This window comes from Aedes aegypti, chromosome 3 (genome assembly GCF_002204515.2).
Source record: "Aedes aegypti strain LVP_AGWG chromosome 3, AaegL5.0 Primary Assembly, whole genome shotgun sequence".
NCBI classification, from domain to species: domain Eukaryota; kingdom Metazoa; phylum Arthropoda; class Insecta; order Diptera; family Culicidae; genus Aedes; species Aedes aegypti.
Window position 1 is genome coordinate 138243777 of NC_035109.1, and position 27665 is coordinate 138271441.

The following is a 27665-nucleotide window of genomic DNA, read 5'->3' on the forward strand; positions in this document are numbered from 1 at the left end:
TTGGTGGAAGTGGCCATATTTTATTGGCGAATCTGAAACCTGGCTTGCGACGTATCAATTTTCATGAATTTGCAAATCATGTCTAAAGGTGGTTCAAATATATTTGAATAACTTGACCACATGTCGGATTGTTCCGAATTCCCGGTTCCCTGGGGGAAATGGCCTCTAAACCATCGGTTCTGAAACCTAGCTGGCAACATCAAATTACATAAATTCCCAAATCAAGGCTAAATAAGGGTAATTCAAAGGTTCTTGGATAACTTGATAACATGCCAGGTTGTTTAGGGTACCCTGTTCTCCAGAAGAGGTGGTTATTATATTGGCGATTCTGAGACCTATCTTGCGACACATCAAACTTGATGAAGTCAAAGTCATGTCAAAAAAAGAATACCCAGGTAACCACTAAGCATTTAAATAGGTCCTGCAGAGGACTGCTAAAAGCATTTGAGCTGCAGGCTGCTCTAACAGAGCAGATTGATTGCTTAGCTGCATTGAATAAGCAGAACCACTGCTGTTTAAAATCTTTTGGTCGGTTATAAGCATTTCCACTGCATGGGCTGTTTTCATATCGAAGCAATCAAAATGCTTTTTTCTTGCTATACGATTGCTAGAGAGAAGAGCACAGATGATATGTTACGAATTTGACAATACATTCCATCTCTCATACAAGTGGCTCGCTCGTGTTGGCATCTGAGTTGTTGTTCTCTTGCTGCGAAATAAAAATGCAAACCAATGCCTGCCGGATTTGTTCTCAAAATATCAGCTACTCGAGAGGACCCAATACAGAAAAGTGTGACGAGGAAATGCTTTGGAAGATTGCTTAAATAGGTCCAATCTTACATCTACCCAAAGTTATATAGTAAGGTGGATCCGGTGAGAAAATGATATAATGTTAAAAGCAAAGTCCGTGTGTGTCCCTCATACATGGCATGGGCTGATTTTAGTGAGTCGTCGGCGGTGTGGCATCTTCACACTCCCTAAATTATCTTCTCAGGAGTCCTGTAGTAGAATTCACTTTTGCAAAAAAAACTTACGTTTAAGGTGAAACATCTCGGAATGCAATGTTCACGTTTTCAAAGGCACTAAACTGAAGAAATAGTTGGCAAACGTTTCTGATCTTCTTATTTTAAGCTTTCTGCTAGTGCACAATGCCAAAATAAAAAGTTCACTGTTGTTGGATGCTTTCTTCGCGAGATTTGTGCCTTTAAAATTTTAGTGCAATCTAAGAAGTTGATTCCAAACTGTTTCACCTTAAGATTCTCAAATGAATCATGACACCAGTTCGTGAAAAATCTGCACATTCGCGATAGGAATTCTACCTTCTAAGTACTTTGTATGATTCGTTCCTTATATAGAGCATAAAATCAGCGCTCATCACCGCAGCATCTGTAGCATATTCTGGAGCGCTGCACATCATGTATCATGTTCATTGAGTAAAAATTAGAAATTCCTAGATCTTGAAATCAAATCTAAATCCTGCAGCAAAAAAAGGCAACACAACAACAAATAATGACGACAACAGTGACTGAGGAAAAAGGAGGTGAAATATATTTTTGTTTTTTTTTTTTCTCACTCTAAATCAGAGGCGTTACGTTTTTTTGACAGTCATTCAAATGTTTCTGAAGGTGTAGCACTTAGGCAGCCCGTTATTTCGCCAAAACCTGCATTGAGGCAGCATTGCAAGCGAATATAGGTTTAATGAGCATTTAATGCCTTGCTGTGTAGGCGAATATAATGCTGGCTGCATGCTGTGATAAATGCATGTTGGTTACTTGGGTAGTTCAAGAGGTTTTGGGTGACCTGGCCACATACTGGGTTATTCAAGGTAATTGGTTCTTCGATGCAAGTGGCAAATATGTTGATGGTTCTGAAGCTTTATTTGCGATGTATCAAAAATCATGATTTTGCAAACCAAGTCCAAAGAAATGTCAAATCGTGTGAAGATTTGTGTCGTGAATTTTGAGTTAAATATTTACTCCGCAAAATAACCTTGAATTCGCAGATGAGTTTATGTCAAGCCTGCAGCTGGAAGAGTCGATATATTAATTTATAACATCTTATAAACTCTCTAACTTACTCATCCACTCTTTCTTTCACTAACTCATACATTGTCTCATTATCACACATACAGAAAACTATGCTTTCCATCCCAAACTATAAAATTGTATTTCTTCACTTACCCACACGTGGCTCCGTTTGGCACATGTCACTTGAGCCGTCATTAGGTGCCTTAAGATAGTCTTGAGGATATACGTCCTCTACACTCGGTACAATCTATACGTAAGAACGGTCATCTACAGCATTACGCTTAGCACATAATTGGTCACTAATATCAGTGGGACTGTTATGCGTAGAAATTCACCAAAAACCCCGTATTTCTATAACAGTCCCACTTTGAATTTCGCATAACAGTCCCACTTTGAATTTCGTAGCTAAATTTACTTTATTCCCATAATAAAAACTCTTGACTCTAATGAATACGCTATTCTTTATACTGTTGTAAAGATTTTAATTTAATTTACCACACACCTGGTCAATACGAGGCCTAAATGTGTGAAAATCTTTAAACGCGTTTTTCTCGATTGCATATTTTGGAACATGGGACGATTATGCGTAGAACGTCAGTATGGTCATACTACTGAATCACAGCCTACCTGATTGAAAAATATCGATTCGCTTTAGCGCATGGATACCATGTGGATTCTCTTAAAATTTGATTGGGTTCTTAAAAATTATCTAACTCAAACGGCTTTTTTCGAAATTGCAAAGAATGTTGTATGCAACGCGTAGTAAAAATTGATATTTTTATCACTCGTCGTATTTATCCAACTAGGTAAACCTCGTCGGACTTGTGCTGAAAGAACCATCATTTTGCAACGTGTTGCTTAAATAACTATTCTTCAATCGCAGTACGCAGTTGAAAAGATATGTATTTTCAAATGAAACACGCTGTAGAAAATTTCTTGGCCATTTCTTACGAAGAATTTTTTTACTTTTCTTGAGCGGAACAGCATATTTAGCTTAATTCTCTACGTGATAAAAATATGAATGTTTTTTAAAAATACGATTTTGATTTGACTGTCCATGTTCGCATGATCGACGTAAGCATTCCAACTACTTATTCCGTGTATTGGGGCCGTCCATAAATGACGTAGCATTTTTTGGTTGAGTTTCGACACGGTCCTCCCCAATCGTAGCCTATTTTGCGATACCTGATGAATGGTTCGTCGCAAAATTGTAGACTTCTCCCTTCCCCCTAAGAGGTTATGAGGGGAGGGTGGTTTCAGATCTTCAGTTTCGTAGTAACTCGCATAAATAATACTCTATAGTTAACGGTGGAATAGTTCGACGACATCGTTTTGAGGATAAAGAAAACCGGTGAGATCTTGTCATGATGAATTGTATTATTTGATTATATTTCCAATGTTTCATGCATTTTGAGTTGGGTGGGACCATCAGGGCACCCGATTGAAGCGAGATGGATAGGAAGAGTGAAACTGTCAACTTCCTATTGCCAACATTTCGTGGAAAAAGGGCGGGCTCTTCTTCCCATCTATTGGGTCTTTCTGACAAGCAAGGGCTTGATTGTACGACTGTTTGTGTGAACTTACTTTTGGAAGGAGATTCTTTTTCCCTTGCGGGTTTCGCGTAAGTGTCTCTGCTTACGGGTCCGCCATTCGTTTTTGGCCCTTTAGTCAGGAGTATGATTGAATACAAATAGTCATACAATCTTGAACAAATTGTTTTGTTAGATCAGGCCATTGCTACCGGTGAATACCTTGCTACAATAGATGGCAGCTTATATCATCATCATCATGAGGGGAGGGTGGTTTCAGATTTCTTACGCATTTCATTTATCATTAATTTCCATTAATCAAATCTTACTATAGGTGGAGAGGGGCATGAAAACTCCCAAAATATGTTTTATGTGAATAGTGGACAGCCTCTATGGAGACAGTTATTACGTCTAGATAATCATAAGGCACTCGTCCAAACCCTCAGCTGGATGCCGGCGATGCAAAGATCTTGATAACCTGTTTTCTGTCGTTCAAATAATGAAAATGTACTGAAAACTGCAATTGCGATTACCAGGGCCTAGACTCAATGTTGATAAATAAATTTCCTGACTGAGCTTCCAGTAGACCAAAGACAAATCAAAGACCTCGATGTCCCTTGCAAAATTTTATGGCTCATAAGGTAATCTAAAGTGCCGTGAAAAATGTACTGCGATCTGTAAAAACTTGGGTACCTTTTGCACTACCGAGGGACCAAATGCAGTACTAGAAGTGGTACCCAATCTGAGCCCGAGCGGGACGGACCTGAGTAGAACGTATGGGCTCATTCATAAATTTCATAACGCTGAAGGGGGTGGGTGGGTGCCTTCATGATGTTACGGCTCATACAAAATTTGTAGAATATTCATACAAAAAGCGTTACGAGGGGGTGGGTGGGTGTCAAAAATGGCCTTTTTTAGCGTTATGAAATAAATGAATGAACCCTATGTTATTAAGGGGCAATTGGTCGTATATCATTCAAGATCAGTATTTTGTTGCACCGAACAAATATTATTCTAACTAGCAAAAGGTAAGCATACTTAAAATCCATTTCCCGAAAGAAAGACTTCAATGAATTGTATTCCTGAATGGATCTGTGAAGATAATTCTTCCGATATTCACCGCATCAAAACAGCGGCGCAACCGTATATGTGATTTAACATTGTGACAGCATCAGTGTTATGCCAAAAACACAACATTACGGTGGCGCTATATGTGCTTTTCATAGCGGTCGTTTTGGATATTTTAATGATCCATTTTGGCCAACAACGCTTGGCATTTAGTAATCAGCATCATGTCTAAGCCACAGTGAGATTTAGACAACGTTTAAAAATTCTGGTAAATAGATCTAGATATTGCTCTATTACCTTATATGTCATAAAATTTTATACGACTCGACTACAATTAACATGGAGGTCTTTATTTCATCTTTGATAATCCTCTGGAACATTTTTATCGATTAGGATACAAAAATATTAAGCAAAAATCTCCTGATTTGTTCTACGAACTTCTTGTAAGAACATTTTAGATAGGTTTCAGACCAATTCCAGCTATGTTCCTCACGAGATCCATGCAAGATCTTTTCGCGGCTTCATTGCTAAATGTTCAGTGAAAAATCCTTGTTGGATTCCTGAGTCTGAGATAAGATCTCTGGAAAAATCCTAGTACGGTTTTGATGAAATCCATGAAAGATCTTTGAAAAAGTTCTTGGCGCATTTTATATAAAATTTGCACTCTGAAAACTATTTGGCAGATTCTTTTTGAGATATTTAGCTGATTCGTAGCAAGATCTTCAACTAACATTAAGCAGATTTCTTGTATAATGATCGGTAGGTTACTGACAACAGCTATGGCAGGTTTTGTTGGAGATCTCAAGAGATTTATTCTAAGATCCTCGGCAGATCTTCTGCGAGCATTTGTAATATTTCTAGCAGTTTCCTTATCATATCGTTAGCAGCCGATATTCAATATAATCATTTAAAAACTTGACTACTGGCACGATTTTGAGATATTTGTGCATATATTGTCCATGATCATGATTGTAAGACTGTAATGAGATTGTGTTATTTTTGTTGTGGTCCTTTTAGTGGTTCAATGAATGATGTTATTAATGAAATTCAAGATGAATGCCTAGACAGATGCTTAAAGAATTTCTGGCAAATTGTTTAGCAGATTTCATAGGACAACGTTTACTCTACACTCGCAGAACGCGACACGAGACCGGACGAAACACATATTGTTCTTACGAACGATTAAATAAGATAAAAATTAACCTTTTTAGTCGACTAAAGAGGTAAATTTAAATCAATTTTAAATCTTTTGTATGAACAATATGTGTTATGTACGTTCACGTTTCGCGTTCTGAGAGTGGACATGAAGTTCTTACGTTAGCACAAACCACCGAAAAGAACGTCTCAGCACCACAAATAGTCAAAGAGTTACTAAATTTTAGTAATTTCTAACTGTTTTATATTTGCCTATTTCATTTTGTACGATTTTTTTATGCTATTTGTCGATTCGCTAGGATAATATCACTAAGTTTCAAACCAGTCGAAATGACAGTGAAAAAATTCACGGCAGAATGAAAGAGACAGATAGAAAATAATCATTAATGCATAAACTTTAGTAATTTGATAAGTATTTTTATTCCTGAGTGCGAATATGGGAAGTATAGCCTTATCAGCAACAACAGGCTAAACACTATTTCTTTAGACTTATGCGGGAAACTAACAAACAACGATGCGGGAAACTAACAAACCTGGGGGACGGGCCTGCTGTAGTGGTTAGAACTCACGCCGAAGACCTGGGATCGAATCCCATCCCCGAGATAGTCACTTATGACGTAAAGGTTATATAGTGGCGACTTCCTTCGGAAGGGAAGTAAAGCCGTTGGTCCCGAGGTGAACTAGCCCAGGGCTAAAAATCTCGTTAATAAAGATAGAAAAAAAAAACAAACCTTTGCAAACGTTACCTGGCACTAAACCGAATAGCGCGATAGTCAAATTTCATTTTCATTTTCATTTTCATTTTGCAGCGTTTGGTGGGGCAATGAGAGCGCAAGTCAGTCCAAAGCCGGGGTAAGGGATAGGTAATGGCCGTAATAGTCTATGCGGACCACTTGAACACCATCGGAAAGGATAAGAAGGGTTGGGGTAGGGTATAGGGAATGGAGAAGACTTGACACAGTAATGCGATTAATGCTGCAAAATGTAAATGTGCTGAAAGCAATTTAATTTGAGTTTTGAAGTTTGATTTGACTTATTAAAATTCCAAATAGATCGGCCATTGTACAAGTAAGAAAGAATATGCTGATCGCTTTCTAGAAATTTTATAAACAACAAAATAATAACAATATGAGAGTGATGCTAAGGGCTGCTGATGGCACTATGCGACGCTTTAGGAAATTTTGATACTGATTGAACATTACTATACAGAGCGCAATTTAATCGATGGTGATAACTTTACAAACTTTATCTGTTTTTACACTGATTGACGATGCTGATTTATATAAAAATATTTTAAAAATATTTGATATTAGTTCATTTGTTTGTGTGATCTAGGTGTTAATAATGGAAAAAAAATTACATACCCTTGATGAAATACTTCCCTGACCAGAGATATTATATTTTGAGCGCCCTTTTCGAAGCTATTCTATCCAGGTATCCATGTACTGCTTTCAATCCTGAAATTATTCTTATTGTGCATGCTCATGAATTATATTAGTGATGCTCATAATCATGCAACAGATAAGAAGGAGAGAAAAAGAGAATATAGGAACAGTGATTAGTAATGAGTTAATTATGTAGTTTTGTTAGAATTATAAACAATTAAACAGCAGTAATGAATAACTTATAAAATTACTTTGCAGCATAGCTGAGCCTTTCGGAACGTAAGACCGATGTATAAAAATAATTTGTTTCGAAATTGTCCGCGTGGTCTTCTAGTGCCCCTATTAGATCAGAATCAGTCATAGACATACATATCGAATGCTCGCCATGACCCTATGACCAACATTTGTATATGTATAGACTTAGCTGATGTGGCTTTTCTAATAGGTAGTTCTTTCACTCATTGATTGTCTTCAAAACCTTGTCAAGTATAGAAAATTCATTTTATTTCATTTATTACTACATTGAAGCTACATTGTACTTATTAAGTATTAGGTATTATTTTATGTTTTTATCACTATTGATATTATCAAGGCCAGAATTCCCATTGAGTGAAGAATTTTATAGTACTAGAACACCATAGAAGATCGCTTAACATTACCTAATCATGGAACGGCTTTTTGCTCTATTATTTTAGGTAGATGCTATTGATCTCCCTTTGCTCCTATCCGCAACCCGGTGCACGCGCCCTGTTGGTTTTCGAAAACCTCGTAGAAGATTACAAACCGTCAATGGCATTCCCAATTACTACCCCACATTGCACATTCAAGGGTCTGATTGTGCTCCTAACCCACCCTCAGTTCGTAATCTTCTCGCCAGTTTGAAATTATATTTTCCCGAAGTGAAAGTAATTTTGATGAGTGATAGCCTAGTGCAGCCCAACTGCATAGTACAGTAGTTTAACCAGAATCTTAAGGTCAGAAGATAAAATCTAAATTTTGTAATAAAAAGGTTGCCATTGCTTTGAAATTTACCCAACATCTAATCAAAACTACTAACAACAGCGATCAATTATCAAAATTCATCGCTCCCTGGAAAATATAATCCCAAGCCCAGGGCGAATAGCGCGATAGTCAAATTAGTAGAAAAAAATGCTTCAAGCTATCAATTTTGGATTTTGGATGGACATAGCTAAATCAACGGACAAACATCGGTTTCAACTCTTACAGTCTTTGCAATGTCAAACATTTTTGTTTGGATTTGCATCGATCCAATCCAAATATTTGCAATGGACTGATAGATTTATTATTATCTTTAATTAAGAGATTTTCAGCCCTTGGTTGATTTGAATGGACTGATAGATTTGGGACGATTCAAATATGACGTCCATCGTTTTCCGGACACTTTCGTAGAATCCCAACCACCACACCCCCTAAAGGAGGACGTCATATTTGAATGATCCCTTTAGAAATGCTTCTTTAGCGCAAACATTACAAAACGTCGATCAAACACATAATACTATCCGTGTAGGAAATCGTCGATCAAAAATTAACTTCCCCGCAGTGAAATCGCCCATTACTACGCCGTACACGGTCGACGATTCGACTGACTGGCTGCCATCTTACTTTTCAATTTTCCTGATTCGCCAACAAATTTACGGAACCTTTTTCCGGCCATTACCTGTCATTTAGTTGATCCTCCGTTCCGGGCAGCGGATGCACCACGAAGTGCAGCGTCGACATCCTGCTATTTAATCCACAAAATCCGTTCGTTTGCAGGTTAATTTTCCTCCTGTTCAGAAAGGTGAATTTTTTCCTTCCTCACACTTTTAGCACTTTGCACACCACACAGAGCAGAGCAGCGAGCGAGGAGCTTTTCGTTCAACTCGACTCGACACTTCTGCTGCTGCTTTACACTGATTCTTCTTCTTCCTCTTTCTTCTTTGCCTTCTGCTTCACTGATTCAACACTCTTCTTCCCGATAACTTCTCTTTGCTCAGCCGTGAATATTGAACTCGTGCGGGCCAAAACACGAGTTTGCCGTTCACCGCGTAATCGATTTCCACCGTTTGAGTGCCGATTCACCGAATATTCAATCACAATGTGCACCGCTAATCATTATCCTTGTCTACGATAATAGAAATTCACCTTCCTCTTGCTTTTTCCAGCTTTGCATGGAAAATTTTTCACCCTCAGCACGCGTTTTGCTGCTGCTACAGTCGATGGCCGAGGTTGTTCTGAGAGCAGACAGCCAGCAAACAACTGACAGCATATGCTGTAAGTGAGCAGGCGATGCGAGTTTGACACATTTTGCGGCGCGGCGGCACTTTATCCCAGCTTATCCATAGCGACGCTTCGGTGAGTGCGCAGTACTAGAACGAATGCGAACAGACGGTTTGGTGACGAAACGTCGAATTCCAAATCGTCGAAAGCCAAAACGTTTTGTGATTCTACGTTTTGTCGTTCGTCGTATCAGGTCCGTCGCACTCGGGCTCAGATTGGGTACCACTTCTAGTACTGCACTTGGTCACTCGGTAGTACAAAAGGTACCCAAGTTTGACAGATCACCGTACATTTTTCACGGCATTCTAGATTTCCTTATGAGCCATAAAATTTTGGGCAACTGCAAGGGACATGGAGGTCTTTAATTTGTCTTTGGTCGTATACCTAAACCCGAAAGGCCCATATGCAATGATAGTGAAACGGCAACGGAAGGCGGAACCTGTTCGCCAGCATGAACATACTTGTCAACTCAGTGTTTGCTCGGTTTGCTCACTTTCATAGGCCAGGGGAAGTGGTTCACCTAGAGTGAATTTCTGTCAAAGAAAAAGTAGATTTTGTATGAGATTTGACAGAAAAATGAATGACAAGTTCATCCACTTCTCCTGGCCTATTCGTTGACAGTCGAGAAGGTGTGGTTCGGTCGAACCTGAATCGGGATGGGGTTGAAACAGTAATGAGCGTGTGCATGCTATAAAACGTTTGATTTTTACTGTGCGCCCTGTTTTCAAGTTGCCCGTTAGTGAGAGCGAGACAGCACCAACACACGGCGCACAGTAAAGCGAAGTATGCACTTCAACAGAAAAGAAATGGCCTATCTCAATGCGTGGGAAATTTCTTGCAAGAAATGCTCAAGAAAAGCAATTTTCTTTGATCGCAGTACGCAGTTGAAAAGAAATGTCAATTCAAATGGAGCTTACTGTAGAAAATTTCTTGACCATTTCTTGGGAAGAAGTTTTTACTTTTCTTGAGCTAAGTATGCAGTTCAGCTCAAGAAAAGTAAAAATTTCTGCTCAAGAAATGGTCAAGAAATTTTCTACAGTGAGCTCCATTTGAATTGACATTTCTTTTCAACAGCGTACTGCGATAAAAGAAAAATACTTTTCTTTAGCATTTCTTGCAAGAAATTTCCCACGCATCGAGATAGGCGATTACTTTTCTGTTGAGGTGCATACTTCGCTTTGAGCGGAACAGCATACTTAGCTTAAAAAACAAAAGAGCTAAAGAATTTATGGCACCAGTGGCGCGGGAAGTGGGTAGGACAGGTAGGACATGTACTACGCACGAAAATACCTGGGTAGGACAATCAAAAGATTGTCCTACCCACGATTCAACAAAAAAAAAACAAGATCGGAAGATAGATTGAAAAATTACTTGAACTAATCATCATCTGTTCAATATACATAAAACTCGACCAACTTTGTGAGATAAGATAAGGTATTTGATGGAGTTTCTGCGCGATGAAATATTTATCAAGGATGTTCAGTTTATTCTGAAAACTTATGCGTTTAGGCGGGTCACTTCCAACGCAAAAAATAAAATACATAAATTCACATAATTTTCACCTTTTCTCCTGGAATGAAAATTAGAAACCTCACTGGTTGTAAAGGCAAGCTGTTTGGCATATTTTTTTATTTTATTAAATAAGTTGATTAGGAAAGGATATGAATATGAAGGATTTTAATATTTTTTTTAAATGAATGATAACAAAAGTTGATTCAATGAATAATGCCAAAGAAAGGACTGGCATTAGGTTTCTTTTTAAAGACTTGGTCTCGGTTCTATTGCAAGTCTCTAAAAAGTATGTATTTTTTTAATGGAGAGTTTCCAAAGTATTTATTTTTTCCAAAACGGTCTCTAAAGTCTCACTTTCCTTATTCTGCTTGCATTGAATCATGATAAAAAAAATGTAGGGGAAATCAGGGTAAAACCGACACTGTGGGTAAGCTCGACACCATTTGATTTTTCATGTTTTGAGCAGATTTTCATGCGGTTTCCACCACGCTCTATCTTAACTAGTGAAATGTTGTGTTTCGAATGACATTACAACTGACGCTACCAATAAACTGCCAAAATAAACAACAAAATCATATTGGATAACATAGAAGCAACAGCAGTTGTAATATTTCGCTGTTATTCTTTAACTATTTCGCATGTAAAAGTTTTAAAATGTCATTATTTGTTCTGCATCTACATCATCATTTACTATTATTACGTTGATACAACATGAAGGAGAAATTAATTTTTGGTTTTTCGACAGTTGAAAACGCTATTGAAAAATAAATGTCCACTCGGGGTAAGATCGACACTTTCATTTCTTTCATTTGGGGTAAAATCGACACCTTTATTTGCTTCATAATCTAACTTCAGGGAATCTTTGTAATCGGAAGACTATCTCTGTAGTTTATGTGAGTCTTTATTTTCGAATTATAATATATATATCGAATATATATATCGAATATATATATATATATATATATATATATATATATATATATATATATATATATATATATATATATATATATATATATATATATATATATATATATATATATATATATATATATATATATATATATATATATATATATATATATATATATATATATATATATATATATATATATATATATATATATATATATATATATATATATATATATATATATATATATATATATATATATATATATATATATATATCTTTGTTGTCACGTTTCAACTTATTTGATGAAGCTTGAAGACATTTTTCTCATTTAAAATTGCAGGATTAATAGAATTTGAAATATTTTCACATAAATTAATCTTATTGTTTATTTACAAACAATGAGGTTAGACAGTTTTTATTATCTAAAAATAATTACTCTTTTCTTTTCTTTGTTAAAATAAAACAGTATCTATTTTCACGGGCAATCATTCGCTACAACTTCATATCCGTAAGCATTCCATGAACACAAATTAATAATATCCATGTGTATTCACTCCAACTTTATAATCTTAGCATGGGACAATTGAAATCTTAACATATATTTAGTGGATCTTTGGCCTCTCCTCAATAATTTACGTAATATGTGAATAATCCTCAGGAGGAAGGGCTCATAAATGTCGAAAGTTAAGTTTAAAGCATTCTTTTGAATATGCAATGTGATGGTGATGTTCACAACGTATAAATTCTGCTCAAAGTGAATGTGTCGGTTTTACCCCCACAGGGTGTCGATCTTACCCGCACTCTCAATTGTCTCACCTAAAAATGATGAAATATAAATTTGATTTAAATCCCTGTATAACCTTAATATATCATCCAGCGATCGCAGGGATTGACAGATTTATAACCAATATGTGATTCTACAACAATTTTAGGTTCGTTTAACAAGCGAAAGTACACAAATTTTATCAATAAGCTTAGGGTGTCGGTTTTACCCCGAATTCCCCTACAGGCTCCAAAAAACCTTTGGAAGACTAACGGGTTCAACAGACTTTTCAAAAATTGCGTCTTAGGTTCCTCGAAGAAAAGCTTCAGGAATTATCATAGTGATTTTATTTAGTATACCTTCAGGGTTTCATTCAGGGATCTCTCTAGAAATACAGAATTTCTCTGAAATTTTATTAAGGAAATCCTTTAGTACTCCAATGCTACTACCTCTAGTAATTTCCTCAGGTATAACATTTATTTTTTTCCAAAACTATTTTCCAAGTTAAACATTTTTTTGAAGATTGCATTCAAAAAATTGTTTAAGTTTTTCCACCAGTTTATACTACAGCAATTTTCCCAATATTTCCCCCAATTATTCTTACATAAATTGCCATAGAGATTCTGTCTAATGTTTTTCGAGAAATTTCGTTTGAAAATCCTGAGGAATACTATCCCGAGATTCGTTTTTTTTTCGATTATCTTGGAAAATTATCTAGGAAATCTTTCTCAACTTTCTCAAGAGCCCAGAAGTTATTTCAGAGAACCTTGTTCATTAAGGGAGACTTTACCCACTTTACACCTTACCCCAGTTTTACCAGAGTTTACTCTAGGATTTACTTAAAAAATACCACACGGATTTATTTTCCAGAAAAATAAATCCTAGGCCTTTCCCTGGATGTATTCGAGGAAGAATTCCTGAAAACTAATTAAATACTTAAGCTTAGTATGCTGTTTCACAAAAGTAAAGAAACCCTTTGACTGAATGTGTCAAGAAATTTCCTACAGAGAGGCCTATCTATATAAATAAAAATGGAATGGTGTTTGTATGTCACGAAATGGCATCCAAACGGGTCAACGGATTTGAATGATTATAATTCCGTTTTGTTCGTCAAGTGTTCCGACGTGTTTGTGTGTATAAAAATCCCAGGATATTCACCGGGAAAGTCGGGTAAACGAGCGTGAACGGAACTGTCATATTGTATGGGAGGTTCCATGACATGTTTCAGCAGCCTACTTGATGGCAAGACGAAGTTTGCCGGGACCACTAGTTTGAAATGAAATTTCTTCTGAACCGTGTTCAACGATCAAATAAAAGTGATTTTCATGAACATATTCAAAACAAATTTTCAACGCATTGAGATAGGCGATTACTTTTCTTGTCATAAACAAACCATTCTTTTCTTGTGAAAATCTCATAGAATTACTGTAGGAATTTCTTTAGAAATCTTATATGGAATCTCTGGAGTATTTGCTTACGGTATCTTTAGAGAAATCCCTAGTTTAAGTCGTATATAAATCTTTAAAACAATATTTAAGGAAATCATTGGAAATTTCTGGTGAAATTATTGATTGAATTTGAGAAGATGTTTTGACCGAGACTATTAGATGATGTCCCAGGGAAATCAATAAATAAAATCTTTAAAGAGTAAGGAACAAATCTTGGAGAAGTTAGGACTTTCTTTGAAAAATTCTCAAATAAATTTTGGAAGAATTCAAATAATTTCAGAAATAATCTTGATGTTAGACATATGCCTGCTCCGATACAACGAAGAATCAAACTCAGGGGTCCTATTAGGTTTTGTTTAAAAAAAGCTAGTCAGTCTTCTTAGATTTATGATGATTTTTTTCTGTTGACCGAAAAAATCACCTGAAAATATCATTAGCTTGGAAGCATAAGAATTTCCTCAACTCAACTCAAAACCGGCCAAAATGTCACTTACACCGTTTGCGTTTGAGCCTCTCAAATATAGTAACTTTCAATTTCCAGTCCAGGATTAAAAAACTTCTTTGCTTCACTGTGCAACAATATATGCCAACGTTTGTCCTACCCATGATTGCGAACGTGGACGCGCCTCTGTATGGCACATACAGAGGCTCATTCAGAACCGGGGTTCGTCAGTTCCGACCTAGATTCAAAAATAAATTCATCATATAACATGCTTGTAGACTTAAGGCCCAAATGCAATTATAGCAAATGCTTGGTTTTAATGAACAACATTGAAGTTCCTCTCGATTCCCTAATTGCGGTATTTCATTAATTTATTTATTTAACTACCGCAAACCATCGTGGTTCAATTTAAATTTGAACTTCTTGTCACCCTACGAACAACCGGAAATTGTTCTTTTGGTTACCCTTTTGGCTGTTTTGTTTTGATTCTGCGTTCCGTTCCACAGCGTTCCATTCCGCCTACTCTGTTCCATGAGCTAAATGATGTTTGACCACATTTAATCTGAACACGTTTTGATTTGTACCCCGCTAATTTGCACATCAAAGATCATTTCTCACTTGCATATTTCGAACATATCATCAGAATGGAATAACTCTGACCAGAAGGGCTCCATGTTCTCGGGCGTAGCATAATGCTCACTATGTGGAGAAAATCAGCGCGAATGCCTGGGGAAGGATTGACCGTTAAGTTTGTAGATAGACAAACACTTTAGAGGAAACTAAACAATGGACCTTTGCTATATATGCTTCTTCTAAAAATTTCACGTGATGTATGAACGGTCCTTAAAGACAAAATGCTAAGCCGGGTCGTTTGGACTTTGTTCCGAATAGTTGAGCCAACAATGATATCCAAAACAATATTTGTCGTAATCGTTCGTGTTTTTTTTTATTGAATAGCCTCAATTTCTTTTTGTTTTAAGAAGTAACCCGTTCCACTTGTAGATATAAATGTTCTCCGATGCCAGGTACCTTAAATTGGCAAAAAAGGAATGCAGTTACTGAAAAGAGATTAATTTTTAATTTAGTTTATTTTGAATACAAAAATTCTAACTCCAAAATAATCACAGTGAAAATTATTGACAGTTCGATTAACAATTTAAAGTTATGAGCCTCTGTACGTGCTATAAAGTCTTTTGTTCTCATCAAGGCGGGTCTAATTCTCTAAGGTGTCCCATTATGCTCACTGGAGAAAACCAGAAAGGGTAGGTGAGGAAGGGCTGGCCGTTTTGTTTACAAACATCTGAGACATATAGTCGAAAGATTGACTCCTGATTGGTTGGAGAAACAGTGTTGTCAAGAATAGGGTAATGACTGTTTATTTTGTTCTTAAACGCTAACAGTTGGCGCCAGCAGCAAAAATTACAGACAACAACCTTTCGAACATTCAGTTTCTCTTACCGGCCGCCGAGCGACGACACTGTTGTTTGTATGTCACCCACTAATCGCGCTACGCTTGATTCTCAAATTTCTCAAACTTCCAACACAAGCGCATGGAAGAATGGTAGTCGGAGAACTGTCAAAACGTATGAAAAATAATGAAAATCGTAAATTACTTGCCATTAGGAAAGTGGATCAAAAATATAGTGATTAGAGATCAAGTGTAAAGTGAATACATAACTTTTTGTGTTTAGTTCATCTTTCGTGGAGCTTTCTTTGCTTCAGGATTTCGTTTTTACTACCATTGAAAAAGAGCCATCTATTGCCTTTTAAGTTTTGAATATCGCCCTATTATTCTACTCTGGTCGCCCCTGCTTCTTGTGTGATCTACTCCCTTCTTTCTCTTTTCACAATGGATCATTAAAATAACCAAAACGGCCGCTATGGAAAGTATAGATAGAGCCACCGTAGCCACAAGGCGCACAGTAAAAGTCAAAAGTTTTATAGCATGCATAGGCTCATTGCCTACTAAGATCATGCCACAGACAAACAGACGTAACACTTAGAACAAATTTCTTCAAAATCCATCGCCCAGTCGCACCATCATCATCTGGTGATCATGTTGCACGAAAAGCTGTTTCGTGCAACAAGACCGGCAGATGGCGGTAGTGTGAAACGTCAAACGCGAACAAAAACGATGCGCGTGCCTCTGGTTGTGAGATTTGTAACAAAGCGAATTTGAACTGATCGTTAAATGACTGGTCGATAGAAATTTCGTCAGTGTTACGTCTGTTTGTCTGTGATCATGCTATAAAATGTGTAGGCAAGATATGTTAAAATTGAATTAGGGGTCGTCCATAAATGACGTAGCTTTTTAGGGGGGAGGGGGGTCTTCACGAATTTGCGACGAAGTGTGACGAGGGGGAGGGAGGGGTCCTAGCTAGTGGACGTAGCATTTTGAATCAAGTCCGTAAAAAGAAAGGCACTGAAAAAAAATGCATACAATTATTTTTTATCAAACTTCTTTTTCTTTTGACTTATAAACTTGGGTTATGATATTATGATTAAGCTTCAAAACATTCATATGACAAGATTGAAAAAATATCTATGAAACTTTAGATTTTCTTGATAAATGCAATCAAACAGATGTTTTGAAGCTTTAAATAATTATGTAAATATTAAATTATATTCGTGCCTAAATTTATAAATTTATAAATAAACAAAATAAAAGTTAAATAAATTGATTAAAAAACAATGCTTTAACTACTTGGAGTATATTGTTTTGCCATTTGTTAACATGACATAAAGTCAGCCGTTTTAGTTTTATCCATATTTTCTGTTGGGGCTTTATTTCTTCAAGAAAATAAAATATGCTTTTCTTGGCAAATATTCCATTTAAAACAAGATATTTATGCCATGAATTATGCCTTCAATGTTGCAGGAGATCTCCCAATCAACTCATCATTTGTTTTGATATATCAATGCTCTTGATGAATAATAGTATCGAGTGTTATCAAAATTAAAAAAGCAATCCTCTAATATAACAATGTTTTTGTTCAATATATTATATAATATATTGCACCCTAACTCGACAATAAGGACAATAACGAGCTTTTAAAGTAAACTTGTTTTTCATGGAACAACAGCAAAAGTAATATAATTTAGCCTATATGAAACTGGAAACCAAAACAAAAAAAAAATGTTTATTTCAAACTGTTTTCCAACTTACTTTTGAGCGCTACTGTATATCAAACTGTTTAGATTAGATTATCCTTACATTTCTTGTTTCTTGTTTCTTGTTTCTTGTTTCTTGTTTCTTGTTTCTTGTTTCTTGTTTCTTGTTTCTTGTTTCTTGTTTCTTGTTTCTTGTTTCTTGTTTCTTGTTTCTTGTTTCTTGTTTCTTGTTTCTTGTTTCTTGTTTCTTGTTTCTTGTTTCTTGTTTCTTGTTTCTTGTTTCTTGTTTCTTGTTTCTTGTTTCTTGTTTCTTGTTTCTTGTTTCTTGTTTCTTGTTTCTTGTTTCTTGTTTCTTGTTTCTTGTTTCTTGTTTCTTGTTTCTTGTTTCTTGTTTCTTGTTTCTTGTTTCTTGTTTCTTGTTTCTTGTTTCTTGTTTCTTGTTTCTTGTTTCTTGTTTCTTGTTTCTTGTTTCTTGTTTCTTGTTTCTTGTTTCTTGTTTCTTGTTTCTTGTTTCTTGTTTCTTGTTTCTTGTTTCTTGTTTCTTGTTTCTTGTTTCTTGTTTCTTGTTTCTTGTTTCTTGTTTCTTGTTTCTTGTTTCTTGTTTCTTGTTTCTTGTTTCTTGTTTTCTTGTTTCTTGTTTCTTGTTTCTTGTTTCTTGTTTCTTGTTTCTTGTTTCTTGTTTCTTGTTTCTTGTTTCTTGTTTCTTGTTTCTTGTTTCTTGTTTCTTGTTTCTTGTTTCTTGTTTCTTGTTTCTTGTTTCTTGTTTCTTGTTTCTTGTTTCTTGTTTCTTGTTTCTTGTTTCTTGTTTCTTGTTTCTTGTTTCTTGTTTCTTGTTTCTTGTTTCTTGTTTCTTGTTTCTTGTTTCTTGTTTCTTGTTTCTTGTTTCTTGTTCTTGTTTCTTGTTTCTTGTTTCTTGTTTCTTGTTTCTTGTTTCTTGTTTCTTGTTTCTTGTTTCTTGTTTCTTGTTTCTTGTTTCTTGTTTCTTGTTTCTTTTCTTGTTTCTTGTTTCTTGTTTCTTGTTTCTTGTTTCTTGTTTCTTGTTTCTTGTTAGATAGAAAGCGAAAAACCACAGAAAAGCAGACGTAACACTTAGAACAAATCTTGATCAAAATCATAGTCACGAGGACATGTACGCCCAATGCTAAAATCGGTTTGTTTGGCCGACAAACCAACAGATGGCGGTAGTGTGTAAACGTCAAACGCAAACAAAAACGATGCGAGCGCTGCAGGTGGCGGATTGGCCACCTACCATATTTTTGAATCGACCGTTAAAAAGTTGGTCGATGCACAATTATGAGAGTGTGATGTCTGTTTGTCTGTGAAAAAACTATCATATACTAGCAAACCGTTAGAACCGTTGGAAGGATCGAACGGTTTCGTGTTGCCAAAATTAAATATTGTCAAAAACAAAGGACCCATTGAACTGTTTTGAACTACGAGAGATTTTTTCTAACGCCAGTTTTAAAGCTAAGTATGCTGTTCCGCTCAAGAAAAGTAAAAATTTTTCCCCAGAAATGGTCAAGAAATTTTCTACAGTGAGCTCCATTTGAATTGACTTTTCTTTTCATCTGCATACTGCGATCAAAGAAAAATGCTTTTCTTGAGCATTTCTTGCAAGAAATTTCCCACGCATCGAGATAGGCGATTACTTTTCTGTTGAAGTGCATACTTCGCTTAAAGCTAAGTATGCTGTTTCGCTCAAGAAAAGTAAAGAAATTCCTTGACTGAAAGGGTCTAGAAATTTCCTACAGGGAGCCCCCTTTGAAGTGACATTTCTTCTCAACTGCGTACTTCGATCAGAAAAAAAGTGATTTTCTTGACCATTTCTTGGGAGAAATTTTCCACGCATCGAGATAGGCGATTCCATTTCTTGTCAGTAGCAAATCAGGCTTAAAGCTAGGTATGCTGTTCCGCTCAAGAAAAGTAAAAATTTCTGCCCAAGAACTGGTAAAGAAATTTCCTACAGTGAGCTCCATTTGAAATGACATTTCTTTTCAACTGCGTACTGCGATCAAAGAAAAATGCTTTTCTTGAGCTTTTCTTGCAAGAAATTTCCCACGCATCGAGATAGGCGATTACTTTTCTGTTGAAGTGCATATTTCGCTTAAGGCACAAATTATATTTCCTTTAACCAAAAGAAACGTGTTTTACGTATTGTTAAAATCAGAACATTTGCATTTTCATTGATTTATTGCAGCAGTTCCTGTGCCCATTTGCTCAAGCTTTGCTTTTGTTTGATAATTGCATGAATGGGAGTATTAATATGACAGCGGAAGTACTGTACTGCACCACGTTTGATAAGCGGTACGTAAGCGTCATTTTCTGGAAACATCACGTAATGATATTAAACAACAATACATGACGCCAAGACTGCTCATGTGAACAGTTTAGTTTATTTCGTTTCGTTGGTGAATTCAGAAACCTTTATCGTAAGCTTTTTTCAAATTTATTTATTTATTTATTTATTTATACACCAACAGACAGTAAGCCCCAATGATGTTTTAAACTAGAAAATACAGTAAAATACTAAGTTGAAACTTAACAAAACAAGGCAACAAAATGTCAAAAAATAAAACAAATGAAAGTCACAAATATTCACACAGAGAGTCGGGATAAAATTTCTACATAGTTACGACGTATTACTTGACGGGACAGGTGAAAATCAAACCCTTCAGCAACCCTATTGAACACGCGTTGAAGACCGACCATAGCACTGTTTTGGCCATAGTTAGTTCGTCGCAATGGTAACCTCAACATAGCATTGTTACGCAACGTCCTGGAGTGAGCACTCGCATTGATAGATTCCAGGAGCGCAGGACAGTCTATTCTTCCTGAAAGCAAGTCAGCCACTACCATCGCTCTATTGACGTCTCTACGGGTCTGCAGTGATTCCAGTTGAATGAGTTGACACCTACTTTGGTAGCTAGGCAACCGGAACGGGTCTCGCCATGGAAGTCGACGGAGAGCATAACGGATGAAGCGACGTTGCACTGACTCTATCCTCTCCACGCCGTTACGGTAATACGGATGCCAAACTGCGGAGCAATATTCAAGTGTGGCCCGAACTAATGAGCAGTACAAAGATTTGAGACAATATGGATCCGTGAAATCCTTGGCAATACGGAAGATAAAACCCAATGTCCTGGAGGCTTTCTCGATGACATAGGACAGATGGTGTTTGAACGTCAACTGAGCATCCAGAATAACGCCAAGATCTTTAACATCTTCTACTCGTTGAAGCACATTTCCCTTGAGCTGGTAACAGAACAAGATGGGCTGCAGTTTGCGTGAGAATGAGATAATCGAGCATTTCTCAGGATTAACTGTCAATCGATTCATGTCGCACCAAACTACAAAAACATCTAAATCATGTTGAAGAGCAACGGCGTCGGCGATGGTACGGACCCGCAGAAACAGTTTTAGATCATCTGCATAAGATAATCGAGGTCCTTTAATTACTGTGTTGACATCGTTGAAGTACAGCAAAAAAATCAGGGGTCCCAAATGGCTTCCTTGAGGTACTCCGGAAGTTGCCGTGAAAGATTCGGAAGAGAATCCTGCTAACTCCACAGTCAAGCGACGATCAGTCAGATACGAGCTGAACCAGCGCAACATTAGGCCCCCGAAACCGAGCCTTTCCAACTTAGCGACAGTTATTGCGTGGTTTATTTTGTCGAACGCAGCGGTCAAGTCGGTATAGATCACATCCGTCTGGGCTCGATCAGCAAAGCTGTCGGCAATGTGTGAAGTAAGGCACAACAGGTTGGTCGTTGTGGAACGCCCCGATACGAATCCGTGTTGATCCTCACTAATGTAGTGTTTACAGTGGAACAGCATTGGTTTCATGACTATCAACTCGAAGAGCTTAGAAATACAACAAAGTGCTGAAATTCCTCGATAATTATTGACATCCTTACGATCGCCTTTTTTATGCACAGGAAACATAGTAGCAGCTTTCCAGGCCGCAGGAAATCGTCCACTATTTAACGATAGGTTGAATACATGGCGTATAGGAACCAGCAAATTGACGATGTGCGCCTTCAGCAAAACAGATGGAATTCCATCGGGACCGGGGTTCAACGATGATTTTAACCGTGCAGCCGCCTCGATGATCATATTATCATCGACAGTGAGCATGTTGAACGTTTCACCGAACAAAGGTACGTTGTTTGCAACATTCGCAACGTGTTCTTCGGATAACTCCTCTTCGCAGAAAACGCTGGAGAATTTTTTAGCAAAAAGGGTGCAGATATCATACCAATCGGAAGCTACCTCTTCATCTAGCTTCATAACGGAGGGGAGACCGGATTGCTTCCGTTGTTTGTTTACATATCTCCAGAATGATTTCGGTTTCGATTTTAGATTCAGCTGAACCTGCTGCTGATACCGTTTATAACAACGTCGACTAGCGTTCTTGTAAGCATTATTGACTCTTGCGTAGTGATCTCGAAGTGAAGGCGTGCGGTGTTTGGAATAGAGTCTCAGAGCAGCTCTTTTTGAAGTCTTCAGGTGGCGTAGCTCGCGGGTTTGCCACGGAGGACCCGAAGAAGAATGAACTTTCTTGGGCACATGCCTTTCGATAGCGTGTTCGATTACATGAGATAATGTCAAAGCAGCGGTGTCAACATCATCGGAGTCGAGTACGTGAAGCCAATCCACAGATGAAAGAAACTCCGCTATACTCTGTTGGTCAGCGTTACGAAAATCGTAGTAAACTGGAGAGATGGATTCACGGTGGCGAATTTCGTTGTGTTGAAGAGCGATAATCAGTGGACGATGATGGGCAACATTCTTCACCAAGGCGACGGGGGCCGAAGTTATCAGCGGTGCCACATCCCGCACACTAACAAAGCAAAGGTCAAGACAGCGATTGTTTTCGTTGAGTACATTGTTAATTTGTCGCAGCGTAGCAGTACTGTAACAATCAAGAAGTCGGGACGCAGCGGCATGGATAGAAGAACGGCCAAGATTTGGGTGCATGAAACCATTGCCGCAAGTTTGCCAGGATATTCCGGGAAGATTAAAATCGCCAACAACAACAATCTCGTCTTCGGGATTCGCTGCGGCACAAATATGAATTATGGACTGGTTATGTGTTTCGATTGAAGCCATATCTCGCGTTCGGTCGGGGGGGATGTAAATCCCACACAAAAATAGGTTACGACCGGAAAACTCGATCTTCACCCACACTTGCTCGATACTAGCCCAAGAGTCGTTATCAATAGGCTTAGATTTCAATTTTTTCTTGACCGCTACAAGAACGCCACCACCAACAGATTTGGTACTGTTTCTAGCGCTACGATCACATCGGAACACCTCATATGAAGGTCCGAAAACTTGACTGGAAAAAGTACGGGAATCGAGCCATGTTTCCGTTAGAACGATAATGTCGAAACAATCGTCGGAAGTCGCCAAAAGGTAACTATTAATGTCGCAATTCATTCCGCCAGCGTTTTGGTAGTAGATCATAACATCGTGAGAAGTGCGTTGGGAGTCAGTTAGTACACGACGAATTTTAGAGTCAGTCTTCGGACGCCGGAGGGTGTTCCCTAGTTCCGGTTGGGTCATGACTTCCGCACCAGGGGGGCCCCGACTATCCGAAGCCTCATCTACACGTCTTAAATCCATGACATCCGGTAGGGGGAGTGTGAAGTGATCACGCGACCCATTCCAGCAATCTAAGATGTCAGAGCGACGAGCAAACTCTAAAAGAGCTCCATCGACAGAAGCTTATTCTATGTTTTAATACCGCCGCGTCTGAAAATGTCTAGTTTATTTGTAGACCGTATACTTGAAGATGTTTCAAACAAGAAAATTGAAAAAGAGCTACACGAAGTATGTTTGAATTGTAAAGAGTTGCTAGCAAGCTAATTACTAGATTATCCCAATTTTCTAGTTGGTGATTGAACCATACAATCACATTATGAAAATACCTGGAAAGCAGTTTCGAAGTAGAATGGCAGTAGCATTGGATCATTGGCTAAATGTTCCGTTTGACAAAATAGTGAAAGTCGGAGAGATAATACAACTGTTGCATAATGGAAGTTTGCTGTAAGTGTGTTTGTTAGACAATATGAAATTTCATTGTGTATTGAAAAATGTTTTGGTACCATAAATTAATGAAATTTCATTAAAAATATGAGCCAAAAAATATTCTAATGAATTATAATTGTTTCAAGCATTGACGATATCCAGGATAGTTCAGTACTTAGACGGGGCGTTCCAGCTGCTCATCAACTGTTTGGTGTTCAATTCACTATGAATACTGCATGTTACATAATCACTCATGCATTGATTCAAACTAATGAAGTTGGAGGTGCGGCGGCAAACGAAATATTTTGTCATGAGCTGCTTGAGCTACATCGTGGCCAAGGAGCTGATATATTTTGGCGTGATAACTCAATTTGTCCAACGGAGCATGAATACAAACTGATGGTTGTTCGCAAAACTGGTGGTTTGTTTCTAATGTTGATTCGTCTGTTGCAGTTGTTTAGTGAAAACAAACGTGATTTTTCAAAACTGGCTGGTCTGATGGGACTGTTTTTCCAGATCAGAGACGATTATTGCAGTCTTAAGTCTAAAGATTACACAACAAATAAAACGTTTTGTGAGGATTTATCCGAGGGGAAAATGAGCTTTCCGGTAGTCCACTCCATCATGGTTATGAAAGACAGAGAAGTCTTGCGTAAGTATTATACGTATGAGAAGTCATATATTCATCCTAAATTGTTTAATTGGCAGATATGCTGAGAAAACGAAGCACGAACGTTGAGGAGAAAAAGTATTGTGTAGAGCTATTGAATAAAAATGGAAGCCTCCGGTATACGGCAGACATGTTAAAAATACTTGAAGGAGAAGTGAGAACAGAGGTTTGTGCAACATAAATCTCAAAATACTTATAAACAACAGCATTTTAATACATTTTTTAGATTGCTCATCACGGAGGAAACCCATTTATGGAAAAGTTGGTTGATGAACTGGCTGCATGGAAGACTATGGAAAACAATTGACCGTGTGAACATTTAAGTTGACATGTTTTCTTCATATATGCTAACATAAATCATGATTTATTCAATGAAACTCAAAGGGGTTTGATTTTTTCAAAAACTTTAGGATGTTTTACAGTTAAGCCTGATTTGCTACTGAAAAGGAAACGCTAAAGAAATTTCTCCCTGATTCCTTGCAGAAATTTTCTACAGGGTCTCCCATTTGAACTGACAGTTCTTTTCAACTGCGCACTGCGATCAGAAAAAAGCGCATTCTTGATCGATTGCTTACAGAAATTTCCCATGCATCAAGATAGGCTGAGGAATTACTTGTCAGCAGCGAATCAGGCTTTACAGTTTAGCTGTAAGAAACATGGACGTCTGTACTGGTCAAATTGATGGACAAATTATTTCTCGCATCACCTGTGATCTCGCTCTAAAAGCCATTGGTAACCGAGCTTGTAGCTTGTTGTTACCGAGCAAACGAATGAATTTACACGTTATTCAACTATGATACGATGAAGAGAAGATGCTCCTAAATAGCCGATTCAGATTACCGACCCCAGTAAAATTTTATTTGGTTTTGGAACTACGGATTTTTCGGTAATTTTTACGGTTACCGAAAAAACCCAGTAAACCAAAACATGTTTTGATTGATGGAAATTACTGAATTAGTCAGTAAAATTGTAGAGCGTTCTAACTGGCTTTCCAGTTTCCCATGCTTCACGCTTTGCTTCTCCGGTTTCTGTTTTTTTTTCAAGAATCAATACAAATCAAAACTCAATCACCATGGACATTTCCCTTATCAAGCATTTTTCGTGAGAATAAACATCTACGGTGTAGGGAATATCCACAGACAAACAGACGTAACACTTAGAACAATTCACGATGGCCGATGTTTTTGGCCGATGGGCCAATAGATGGTGGTAGTGTGTAAACATCAAACAAAAACAAAAACGATGCGAGCGCTACGGGTGGTGGATTGGCCACCTATCATATATTTGAATCGACAGTTTAAAAGGTAGTCGATGAACACCGATGAGAGTGTGACGTCTGTTTGTCTGTGGAATAAATATAAATGGGTTAATTGGGTCCTAAAATGTTAAATGAATTCTTGTTTTTATTTAACAATACGAAAGACATGTTATTGCAACTATTTTAGCAAGTTTTCCAGCTCAAATAACGGCTATAACATTTTTGAACTTCAATTTTAAAAATAGTTCCAAATATGAACCTTGACACTTGTGATCTTGTTTGACATTCACTTTTTCGACAAAAATGCCACAGGGCATATAGTTTTAACACTGGGGTTGTTCCTATCTGACATTTTGGAAGGGACACGGAAAACAAAATATACCCAACATTTGAGTTTAAACCAAAGGATGTGACAAAATCTCAAAAATCATAAAAAAATGTTTTTTGTACTTAAACCAATGAAAATCATTTAAAAATTGAGTAAACATGTGTTTCTGCCCTAAACTTAAGCGTTTGGTACTAAAATTGAGACAGGGCTTTAGGACCCTATTATAAGTCAGATGAGTGTTTGGCACCGTTGTAATACTGACGCCGGCTGCGTCAGAATGCAGGTCAATTTGGGGATGGGAGGGAAATGTTGACGTGCTACTTGCTTTACGGAAGCCGAGGAATCCTCTGCACTTCTACAAGAAAACACTGGGAGTTTGGATATGAGAAAGGATTCGTGAGCATATACACGGGTGACCGATACCGATAGTGCGATTATTACGCGAACCGGACATAATTGATCCGGATTCCGTCGGTCGCCCACAAAGGAGCAAGCAACGGATTCAACGAGCCAAACACTACTGACGCGTTTTGTTTGCTTTGTTTTTCACTCGCAAACTTGCACATGTAGGGAATATCTATAAATGGGTTAATTATAAGTCAGATGAGTATTTATTCTTGGGGTGTGTAGAAAAAAAAGCAAGTTTCAAAACTGACTCAGCAGAAGCTGATCCCAGTGCAGTGAGCTTTTTGCTCTGAGATTTTTTTTACACACTCAACAAATAATGATGACTGTGAAGTTTCTCAGTTGACAATTTCAATAATAATGAACCCGACCATAGACACGGCCTACTATAAGATATACAAAACTACCACATCTCCTTTCCTTCAACAGAAAATGCAGATTTTTCGCAACATCAAATCAATAGCTCCATAGGCAAACATATTAATGTAATCTTAATTTTAATAGAATTCTGCACATTTATAAAGCTTGTAGGAACCCTTTAGTAAAGCAGTTGTGCATCATATGCGTTGCTGCGACCTTTTTGTGAACGCATCTAGCACGAATTTTTGTATGTTTTTATCGGACGCAACGGATCAAATCCGTTGTTTTAGCTACGGCCTTTTGTAGCAGTTTTGATCTTTTAGTTAAAACTGGCAGACCAACCCTGCTGAATTTTTGTGTACACTGATAAAAATCCACACGCTCGATCTGTGTGTTTAAAATTATGGATCGATTCATGAACGTCCATATCGATTAGCTATGATTTTCTTGCAAACTTCGTGTGTGTTACACATTAAATTCCTGTGTTTTGCTTAATGGATTGATGCATCAACCGACAACAGGGATTCCATATATTTTCCACATAAGTTCCCGAAGCTGTCTCTTCAGATTCGTATGTGTCAACCTATGGACGCATAGATCATCACTCCAACACGGATTCAGTGTGTTTTGCTTATGGTTATCTTGTGTCATAATCATCATGTTCAAGTTGGTCGATTAATTGATTTGCGCAATGAGATTGTTATGATGAAATCCATGAGCTATGCTATCGATTTCCATGTTCAAAGCTTCTAAATTGTTTGTGATCAACCCATGGGATGCATAGTGAACTGAATTGCGGTTGGACCTCGTGTCGAACGACAGTCATCATCATGCTTCCAAAGAGAAGAAGCAAATTTTGAAGCTGAAAGTGTTAGAGGAAAATTTGTGAATTCGATTTTTCTTTTATTAGTGAAGTTGACCGATATACGAGAGTTCTACCTTTCTATAAGAAAACATTGATAATAATGTATAGTT

The 27665-nt window shown here is 37.4% G+C and overlaps 2 protein-coding genes across 8 annotated transcripts in view; one reads left to right on the top strand and one right to left on the bottom strand.

Moving 5' to 3' along the window:
• The window catches only part of LOC5567277 (E3 ubiquitin-protein ligase hyd), a 78548-nt gene extending 69131 nt beyond the window's left edge, over positions 1-9417 (bottom strand). For all 7 annotated transcript variants that reach the window (XM_021850241.1, XM_021850243.1, XM_021850244.1 and 4 more), the window contains exon 1: positions 8843-9417. In XM_021850241.1, coding sequence (XP_021705933.1) covers positions 8843-8904 — 62 coding nt within the window. In that variant the 5' untranslated portion in view covers positions 8905-9417. The remainder of the gene's footprint in view (positions 1-8842) is intronic.
• Positions 9418-23538: 14121 nt separating this feature from the next.
• On the top strand, positions 23539-24682 carry LOC5567269 (geranylgeranyl pyrophosphate synthase). The gene is made up of 4 exons (XM_001651638.2): positions 23539-23687; positions 23816-24321; positions 24378-24505; positions 24566-24682. The coding sequence occupies exons 1-4, from the start codon at positions 23560-23562 to the stop codon at positions 24644-24646; spliced, it is 843 nt and encodes a 280-aa protein (XP_001651688.2). The 5' UTR covers positions 23539-23559; the 3' UTR covers positions 24647-24682.
• The last annotated feature ends 2983 nt before the right edge of the window (positions 24683-27665 follow it).

Bases quoted from the DNA above. Each gene is read 5' to 3' on its own strand.
- LOC5567269 (XM_001651638.2), top strand. From the start codon at position 23,560: ATGAAAATACCTGGAAAGCAGTTTCGAAGTAGAATGGCAGTAGCATTG. The intron at 23,688-23,815 runs GTAAGTGTGTTT...AATTGTTTCAAG, and splicing joins TTGCATAATGGAAGTTTGCT to CATTGACGATATCCAGGATA. The intron at 24,322-24,377 runs GTAAGTATTATA...TTTAATTGGCAG, and splicing joins GAAAGACAGAGAAGTCTTGC to ATATGCTGAGAAAACGAAGC.